Source organism: Clupea harengus, chromosome 5, assembly GCF_900700415.2.
Source record: "Clupea harengus chromosome 5, Ch_v2.0.2, whole genome shotgun sequence".
Taxonomy (NCBI): domain Eukaryota; kingdom Metazoa; phylum Chordata; class Actinopteri; order Clupeiformes; family Clupeidae; genus Clupea; species Clupea harengus.
In genome coordinates, this window is record NC_045156.1 from 20,951,011 (window position 1) to 20,961,191 (window position 10,181).

General features: G+C 39.5%; 1 protein-coding gene across 1 annotated transcript; it reads right to left on the minus strand.

The window, feature by feature from the left end:
- Positions 1 to 1,958: 1,958 nt before the first annotated feature.
- coq10a (coenzyme Q10A) lies at positions 1,959 to 8,446 on the minus strand. The gene is made up of 5 exons (XM_012824875.3): positions 7,699 to 8,446; positions 6,755 to 6,901; positions 4,557 to 4,749; positions 4,313 to 4,414; positions 1,959 to 3,635 (listed from the first exon to the last, which is right to left on the minus strand). The coding sequence occupies exons 1-5, from the start codon at positions 7,830 to 7,832 to the stop codon at positions 3,468 to 3,470; spliced, it is 744 nt and encodes a 247-aa protein (XP_012680329.1). The 5' UTR covers positions 7,833 to 8,446; the 3' UTR covers positions 1,959 to 3,467.
- Positions 8,447 to 10,181: the final 1,735 nt, after the last annotated feature.

Consider the following 10,181-nt stretch of genomic DNA (forward strand, 5'->3'; position numbering starts at 1 on the left):
AACTCTTGTTCCTCTGTGAGAAACATTCCGCGGCAAAAATGTGCGGTGATTCTATTTTTATTTTTATTTTAAATTTGACTTTAATTCATTTTTTTTTGTCTTTCTAGCTGACTCTGCGAGGTTAAAAAACACTAAAAACTAAAGTTTTGAAATAAACGATCATTTTTTAGTAGTGTCAGATTATTCTACATGTGTTCCCCCATCAAAAGCCTTTATTGTCATTGTATTCGCATACAACAACATTTGGAGCGCTGCTCCTGTTGGTGCGACGAGGGACAACATATAACACAACAACATATAACACAACAATAGTACAACTAGACAAATATTGACTAACAAACACAAACATTATTGTATCTCAGATGAGAACAAATATAATGTATGTTATATCAATATTGAATTAAACTGGATATATATAACAGAAATGTAATATTTGTAACAATGTGTTAGCCTCATCGGTAGGCCTATGGAGTAAAAATAAAAAATGCAATCGTCTGTATAGATCAGTGCTCCCATCTACTGGTCTGTGTCAGAAAATGCATGTCAGAAATCCCTAAAACAATTGATAGAAAGAGCAGTTCAGCCTTGTGGTCTTTTCTGGTCTCACAGACCATTCATCAGCACCCATTTCTATTCATAATAAAACTTAAAACAGAAATAAATTCAGCTCAAACAACCCCCTTTTGGATATATTTGAGTGTATGTAGGGTGCTGTACAAACAGGGGTGACACATTTTCCAGGACATCTGTTTGGATTCCAAATTTGCTTTAAGACGTTAAAATCTGTCCAGCACATCCAACTTACATACAAACCCTCACACACAAACCCACACACACAAACACACAAATGCACACACAGACAGATAGACATGCAGACCCTCTGCTTGATTCTGACTTAACTTCATATATCTTTGTCAAACTGTTATCTAGTAAATATTTAAAATAGTTTGAGAGATATCTTGGAAAACAATCTGCAGCTTGAAGTGTTTCCTGTCAACACCTCTGACATTTTGACTACCAAACAGCCTCCAGCAGCTGAGCTCATTTACAGCTCTTAAAGGCATGAATGGCATGGATGGTTCCCAAGGTTTGGCAATACCCGTGTTTAATATATAATGGTTTATCAATACAAAGAGTAATAAGCAAGGGTTAAATAGTCTTTTATATTGCCATTGTATATTTGTTTCCACAAAATATGAAAGCTATTTCTCTCTTCCTCTCCTTCTCGTATGCTATAAATAGTCTCTTCATGCCACTAGTAGAATCTTGTTACTTTCAAGCTCTTTAAATAGGTTTACAAATAGCTTGGGTGGTACATGATAGCTCTACTGGGTGCTCCAGAGGTGAAAGATTACACAGGGCAGGAAAAAAGCTGTGTGATGTTTCAAACCGACATGCCTGTTATTAAAGGCAATCAAGGACAGGCCAGAGTTGAGTGGTAGGCCTTTAAAACCTTAGAAAGAGGTTGAATGTAGTTGGGGAAAAAACTCCTCGTTGGCTTGCAGCTTGCACACTTAACAGACAGGACCTCTCTACAGAAGAGGCCATGTTGTTGTTCTCATTCCAACAGCAATGGCAACGTCAATTCAAAACCTACTCTTAGGTGGACATCCCAAATCGTAAATCACTGCAATCAAGTCCTATTCAAAAACTTGAACAGAGCTTGGGGACACATAGAGTGCATGGAACTTGAAACAGTTGAATGCAAGAGTGTCTGACTGAACCGGTCAATGGCACTCTTGATTTACTTTTACAACTGATTTAGCTAATGAAGACTGTTTTAATAAATATTTATTTGAATCAGATGGGATAGAGACAGGAATAAAAATAACACACACATCAAAAGGGGGGGGGGGGGGAGAGGAGGATCAGGATTATAAATGCCTGCCAATAGCGCATGGAACTTGAAACTTATTCCTGTCTTTCATTCTTAACATGGCCTTCAGAGCTATGACCAATTCATGAAACATCATCTTTATTAGCAGCACATCACCGCCATTCATGGCACCTGTCAGGTCACATCCAACAAGAGTTCACATTATGCGTTACCTTTTCCTTCCAAAATATAAAAGATAAAGACTCCATTTCCACCATGGACCACAGGAGGATGTACAGAGAGTGACTTACATATACATAGATAATATACATATCTATAATCTGACACACTCACTCACTCTTTCATTCTCACACAAAAACACACAGTCTCTCCTTCAGTCACTCACAGACACACAGCCTTTCTGTAGCAAACTGGCACAAATATAGGCAAATTTAAAAATTCTCTCAAATTGTTCTAACACACTCTTTGGCCACGGAAAACAATACAAGCTATTTTGTACCTACACACAGGTACCTACACACATGCAGACACCCCCAGATGCACACACACACTCGTTTTCACACTACTATATTCTACTTGTAACTCGATGCTGTGGAGAGAAAAAAAATGACTTGACCTTTCAAACAAGCAGTTTGAACACGCGCTTAGATAACATGTTTTACTCCAAGACTTATTTTGAATAAAAATAGTGAATCCCTCCAACACAATACCTTTACAAAATGTTTCATTTCTATTAAATAATATAGTCATAATCTAAATTAAAAAAAAAAACATAAAAAAATAAACCCAGTATAGATGCAAAATAGTATATAATATTTGTGGAGTATTTTTCTCTTTTTTTTATTATATCATGAATCTTTTAAGTAAAGGTGTAACCATACACAATCTCCTTCACAGTTTACACTGAAATGTGCAACACAGAATTAGGCCACAAGGTTTAACAGAATACCTGCAAATAAACTACATCAGACCAATGTGTTTGGAGAAAAGAGTGTTTCTGTTTAGGTGAAGTTATTGCACTTTTGTCTTAATACGGCTCTTCACTCTACTTCCTTTAAGTCCAAGTAGAGATAGGCACATTACCTAAAACATGAAATGTAATTAAAAAATGTAAAAGCCCAAACTGAACACATCCAAAAATGTCCATTGTCCATTCCATGCCCAATATTCAAACCCAGCAAACGCCCCCAAAATATGTGACTAACTAAGTATATAGAACTAAATATATATTATATATATATATATATATTCACTCCTCTTTAAATGTGGCTTAAAACATTTTTGTCAGCTTCAATAAATAGAACAGCTAAAGTACAAGCGTGCATGGAAGCAACACTATGTCATCTCTGCAGGAGAGGGGATGTTCATCTGCCGTGCTGGGTGCTTTTCAGTCTCAGTTAGTCAGCACGGATCTCGCAGTGTCTCACAAAACTGTGATCCAGTTACTGCAGTAGTGTTGGCAGCTGTTGCTGCTGCAGATGATGAGAGACATGATGCAGAGAGGCAAGAACCACACACACACACAACAACAATAACAACAACAACCACACACACACACACACACACACACACACACATCTACACAGCCACACACGAGAGTGCCCATGTTGTAGTAGGTCCCGTACAGGGCTCACGTCTGGTGCACCTCGTGGAACATGAGTTCTCGGGGGATGCGCGTCTCTGGCCCGTAGAGCGTGCCGCAGCGATGCTCAAAGGCCACCACCATCTGCTTGACGACCTGATCGAAGAACATGGTGGCCAGCTGTGAGTGCAGCAAGGACCGGAACTCAAAGGAGATCTAAGAGAACCAGAGGAGGGGTCCGTGTATCAGGTTAGAATAAAAACAAATGGCACTCTGAATATGACAGTTATGCATAATGAAGGCATGCTAAAATACGCCAGCAGCCCAAGACTACAAATAATGAATTTTACAACAAAAAAAATTGTGATTTTTGAAATGCCACAATTTGCCCCTTCTTTGAGACACACTCAAATTGCATCCTTATTACTTGTGAGATATTAAACTACCCTTTGACACATCAGTCTCCAAAGTTTTCTTGAGACAATCTTCAAACTTCAGAAGCTTCTTGTAAAAAATGGTAGCTCTCTTGCATGCCTGCATGACCAACTTCTTTCAGAATCCCATACATAAAGCCAAAACAAAAACACTAGCCTATCACCTACATATAAATGCCATATAAATGAAATACTGGCATCTCAACCTAGTGAACCATTAATATTAGAAAGTAATAGTGTAATTTTGGACCCTACACACACACACACACACACACACACACACACACGTTACTGGTAAAAACCTAAACAGGAAACAATAACCTATCCAGCCATGGACAAAAATGTGCAGTGCTTTAATGTGAATTGAACTGAGGTTGTATGGTTTGACAATCCCATCAGCCAGTCACACAATCCTTAAAACATCCTTCAAAACATTTGACCAATGACAGCATCACTTACAGAGAAGTCAACGGTGCAGGTTCGGGGATACCCTGGAAGACCAGGACTGAACCTCCATATAGTCTCCAGGTGGTTGAAGAGTTTGCCATCTGTACATATAGCCTAGAGGGAGGTAGACATTAATTACAAACACCATTGGCACTGGTTATAGCAAGAGAATACTTTTTAAAAACTGTGAACCCTAAATATTTCATATAACATTGTTGAAGGCTGCTGAACAACTCTCAGAATATGTAATGCGTACCTTGACCAGGTGAGGCCGGACATTGGTGATCATGGATGTGTATTTCTCCACTACGGGAGGGAAGCCCACCTCCAGATGGGCCTTAGCATGACTGGCCCTCTTCATGATGGTCTGGGACTTCTTGCACCAAGGGACGAAGTGCTTATAGTCATCCACATTGGACACCACCTCATACATCTCAAGCATGGAGTAGCTGGGGAAAGGACAGGACTTTTCAATTTCATAAAAAAAAAACGTTACTTTCCAAGACGCAACAAACAGACACTGATCACTTGTGTGCCTTCTTAAGTAATTAGACATATATACCAAGACGTATATACCAGTTCCAGGACATCGTAGGACATCGGTTGTGATACTGATGAGTAGCTGAGACAAAACCCAAATAGGGGGCTGGATGTGGTATTGTGTACAAATACTCGATTTGGTTGTTTTATACGTCTTACATACTATACAACATTTTGTGTGATGTGTTTCCTTACTGAACACTTTGAAATACTGTTTTGGTAATGCACAACCCTGATAATGCATCCTAAATATCCTGACCTTCATGTGTTGACTAAATATATTTCGGTTTGCTGCAATTAACTCCTTTAAAAACTATTTTGTATTTTGTACAGTATGTGCAGCCCTGGGATCCAGTGTTTTGTTTTTGTTTGTGCATTTATATATTCAGTCTATTGTAGCTGCTTTCGTCAGTTTATTCTATGACAGTAGTTCTGTCACAGTGACTGAAAAAGGCTTTAGCCTAACAGACAGGGGTGTTTTAGATTTATCACACTAGTGTATTGTGATTGAAAACGCCTATCAATGTTAGGTTTGCCATTTGACACAGAAGTTAGATTTTGAAAAGAGAATATCAAGTTTTGAATTCACTGTTTGATGTGAGGTGTTTTGCATTTTGTGTGTGCAGCTCTGTAAACTGTAAAAAAAATAAAACTGTAATGTTTAGCTCGCTATACATGTGTATAAATAACTACAAATGACAGTACAAAAAATAAAAGTCTCTTTCACATATGAAATCCACAACCATGTCAGATTTAAAGCCAATCCCACTCAGCCGTCAATCAAAGCAAAGTTGTGTGCGTCTTCTTTCCCACATGAAACAGCATGTTACGGGATAGTGAGCACGGACCACCGTGAGAGGAGAGAGTCGGAAATGCGAGCAAAGATTTCAAGAGTAGTGACTGAAATAGAGCAATAATTCATTGCATAGAGTAACAGTTAAGGTCTCATGCTAGTTTACACACACTACCCACAATTATCAAAGTTAACTAATTCTTGCTTAGGGAGCCATCTTAACAGGTGGCAGTTGCGAGCTGTGTTAATATGAATTAATTAACTGCTATGTTAAACTTACGTATTTGGAAGCCAAGCATTCCCACTTGAGCCGTGGCAGAAGGTTGTCATTCATGTTACTAGGTCGCCAGGGAATAGATTGGTAGTCCGACTTTGCCATTTCAATGACATTGGGTCCCGTTCCCATATGACGCCAATACGGTTAATTAGCATCAAATAAACAGCTTTCAATCTCAGTGGGAATTGGGCCAAAGAAACAAGGATGATAATTCCTACTTGTGTGTTTTAAGCCCTGCATAGGCCTATTTACCATTCTTTATCTAATTTAAAAAATACTTAACAACTAGCTTGATAACGTTAATAGCGATTATGTTTTATAGCCTCTGTATACTGCTAAGCTGGGCATCAAAAACATCCTGAAACTCCTTTGCTCTCCATGTTCTCCGGCTTTCTCTGCTCTGCATACCTGACTGAACTTGCTTTTAGCTAATCAGGAGCATTTCAAATTAATCTGAATCAGGTGTGATGCTTGGGACACGGGGAAGAGAGAGGACATGGAGGGCGAGGGGGTCCAGGAGCAGGATTAAGAACCCCTGGTCTATTAAGTACCAAAGGTTGAACCAACTTTAACATGCCTTTTCAAAATATTCACATGAGAACAAATCTGCTTTATCTTCATAACCATCTACACATAGCATAACCCATGTACACAGACATATGGCATATCCTCCTGATTGGTTATTATACTAAATCCAGTAATGGCTCAGTCATTTCTGATGAAGAGGCTCAACTATGAAATATTTCACAGAAATGCTGATGAATCAGTGTCATTGTGCATGTTTGAAAGAGAGACACACAAAAACACACAAGGGAGAAAGACAGATGTGGTCACATTTACTTACCCAATAATTCTGCGCTCTGAGTACTGTTTCCTTTTATTGGTCAGACTGAAGAAAGTTCGGCTTGGAGGTATGACAGTTGGGTTTCTGTCTAAATGGTACAACAGTCCTGGGTGTCTTGTCATAAGGATGCCACATGATGCTAGGTATCTGAATGGATGGGGGGGGGGGCAAGGTGTTACCTAACAACATTATATTTTACAGAGGACAGGTTTTAGAGCAAGCTTACTCCTAAAATGTAATAAATAAATAAAAGGATTGCTGTTGTGTTTTTTGAGCCCCCAAACAGCCCTTAACAGTCATGTCTCTAGAAGTTTTCAGGGGTACTCTCAATAGTACACCCATTGTTTAGTAAGTGTTTTGTAAAAAACAAAGGTAGGGAAACCAACCAGATCTACACCAGTTATCATGGTTGAGCAATAATGTCCCACATTAATGAAGCTGTCCATTTTAAGGACCAACTGAAAATGTAATAGTTGCCTTGGCTCTCAATAATACAACAAGTAATTCAAGTGTTTTATCACTCCCTGCTCTGATTACAGTACCAACAACTGAAGGTGAAAACCAATAAATCTACAAAATGTCGATGTTCACAGTGGTCCAAGATGACTTTGGAACAAGTAAATATCAAAATCACACTAGCCTAGACTTTAGTCCCTAACTTTGTCGAAACGTGTTGGCTGTTGCACAACAAACCGACACAAAAACTAAATATAGTTTGAACCATACAACAAGCCCTTATGATACTTTCAACAACAAAGCTGCCAAGCTAATACTACAACCAGTTATATGTCTTCATACATAAGGACACGTTAACCTGGATCCTGTGAATTACGTTATTTGGCAACCTTGTCTATGCTTTCTGATCATGTATGATGGTTCAAACTAGTTGTAATGGCTTTTTACAAGCTTTCTATCATGATTCAATGGTCAATGATTTCGCTCACCTGATAGGTTGGTTCCGTAGGACCCTTGCGCTTGAAGATCTGGAATGGGTCGAGCCAAGTGTCACAATTTCGATAAAATCACTGAATGTTCGTACTCCCATCGGTAGCCGACGAGCGGCTAAAGAAAAGGCCATCTAGTAGACTTGATCCAACAATAGTGTATAATACCGTTTCAAGTAATTTTAGCTAGCTGTAACGCTACAACTAACTTGACAGCTTCGCCAACTCTGTGGCTACCTTAGCTAATTGGCTAGCTAAATATTGCTATTACGTCAGCTATGCTAGCTGCCTTAGGAGTCAAGGGTGGTGGTATACAAGCTACTGTTAGTTAACTGCAATAAGTCAAGTAGAATAAACAAGCCGTATATTTTTACCAGGAAATAGTGTGTTAGTTGCGTGCACTTATTCCATCTGTGTGAAAGTGACCGCCTTGTAGCATTCACGCTTTATACAGGTTCGGTAAACTAGCCAGCTAGGTAGCTGCCATGTAGCGTTAAATCATTTCAATCACAGCAGGAGAAAGTGGTTGTCCGACAGCATTTCTCCGTCCTATGGTTTTGTAATCAAAAGTACAAGACCGCCTACTACTCCAAGGACTTGCAAGCAAAGTTGTATTATGTAACAGGTCAACTGAACCGCACAATGCTAGTTCTAATATGTTTAACTGACGTTAGCCCGGCTTGCTTTTGGACTGTCATTGCAGGGAAAGTAGCCTAGCAGATAGCAGAGTAGAACGTCATTCGTCATGTTACGTCATATGTAATGCCGAATTGTTAACTCTCGCGAGACAATACACATATCAACAACCTTTTAAAGGTCAGTGGGGATTTGCATTAACACTCAACAGTTTTTCGCATTTGATTAACTGACAATTGGCACAAACAGACGCTAGGTTTTGATGACATAGGAGTGAATATTCAACACGTTCGCTCGGTCCATTGAACATACACATACTATAAACAATTTCTCATGGGGTGGGGAAGTAATTGAGTCGCCCCCTGGCGGTAGCATTCCTAACGCTGGGCGAAATGAATGTGATTTATTTCATAAAGATGTTTTTAGATAAATATCGCTGTCCACATCAAAATAACTCAATGACTTTTATGATATATGATTTGAGAAAAACCTTTTTGATTCTGGTGATCATAGTTTAGTTTCAGCCCTTTTTTTGGAACTACAGTGTATATATGACGTCACCCATTTGCGCGTCTCACCCAGCTGGTTAAAATGCCGATTTGTATTGTTTGGTTGGCTGAACATTTTTATAGTAACAAGAAATACGTGCCACGTGGTGATTTGCATGTGATTGGCATGTGGAGCAGTGCCGGAGGAGCTTGTAAGTGGCATAAGGGCTAACATGAAGGACAAGGCATAGCGATGGTGAGCAGGGCACGTGACATTGGTTGTAGTCCATTTATGATGCGAACAATTTCAAAATTTTGAAAGTAGGCAAAATATCGCTTGAAATTGGGATTTTGGGTCTATGAGATTTGACATGTAAACTGCTTTCCAATAATAATGCAACGCCATCGTTTAGGAATAACCCACAACCGAGAGGGTATGTTGGCATCAACTTAATAATAGATTAACACACCGGGCGACAGCTCCGGACAGTAGGTCCGACAAAGGAGAACGAAACTTCCTACAGTCATTAGTGTAGCATAACTATCAACTACCATTAGACTGGCGTGACCACCTTTCTTCCCCACACCCAACTATCTTGTGGGAGAGAGTACGTTGACAGACTACAGTTGTACAACCCAAAACATGTATGATCGGTAAACTACCATCAAAGATAGACCACATCAACAGTGCAGTAGACCAATTTAAACTAAGTAGACACTGAAGTATCCATGGTCACTCTGGTAAAGGGACGAAAAGGGATATGCATCAAAAGGTTCGTCACAAGTCCATGACATAGACACTCAGATGATGAGGCAGATGGTTCGGCCTGGTGGAGCATCTAGGTCAGGAAGGCCACACTAGTCAGAGGATAGGGCTGGGGAGGGATTATTATTGGGGAATCCACATTGTGATCTTCAGATGCACTGTAGCTGGCGGCACGGCTCGAATAACAGCATGCGACAGGCACTTTGTAAGTCACTTTTCTTGATGCAATAAGTGGAGTCCCTGAACTGGGACTCCACAAACTTGTCAAAGTCAAGTCAAAGTCAAAGTAGCTTTATTGTCAATTACTTTGCATGTCAAGACATACAAAAGAATTGAAAGGACGTTTCCCACTCTCCCACGGTGAAACATATAAAGTGCACAGGCACAACAACAGATAAGACAAGACATGTCCTACATATAGATATACATATAGATATAAACATACAGATACACGTACAGCAGCATAAGTTTTCTTTCAAGTGAGGTTATGGTAGTGCAAAAAAGGCAATTTGGTAATGGCAACAAAAAAAGACATCCTGTAAGATGTGTTTGTTACATTAGCAGTGCAAGTATAACAGTAAGTGGTTATGGTG

Excerpts from the sequence above, each read along its gene's own strand:
- coq10a (XM_012824875.3), bottom strand. The coding sequence starts at position 7,832 with ATGGCCTTTTCTTTAGCCGCTCGTCGGCTACCGATGGGAGTACGAACA. Across the intron at positions 6,902-7,698 it reads CTACGGAACCAACCTATCAG|ATACCTAGCATCATGTGGCA; the intron begins GTGAGCGAAATC and ends CCATCCATTCAG. Across the intron at positions 4,750-6,754 it reads TCAGAGCGCAGAATTATTGG|CTACTCCATGCTTGAGATGT; the intron begins GTAAGTAAATGT and ends TCCTTTCCCCAG.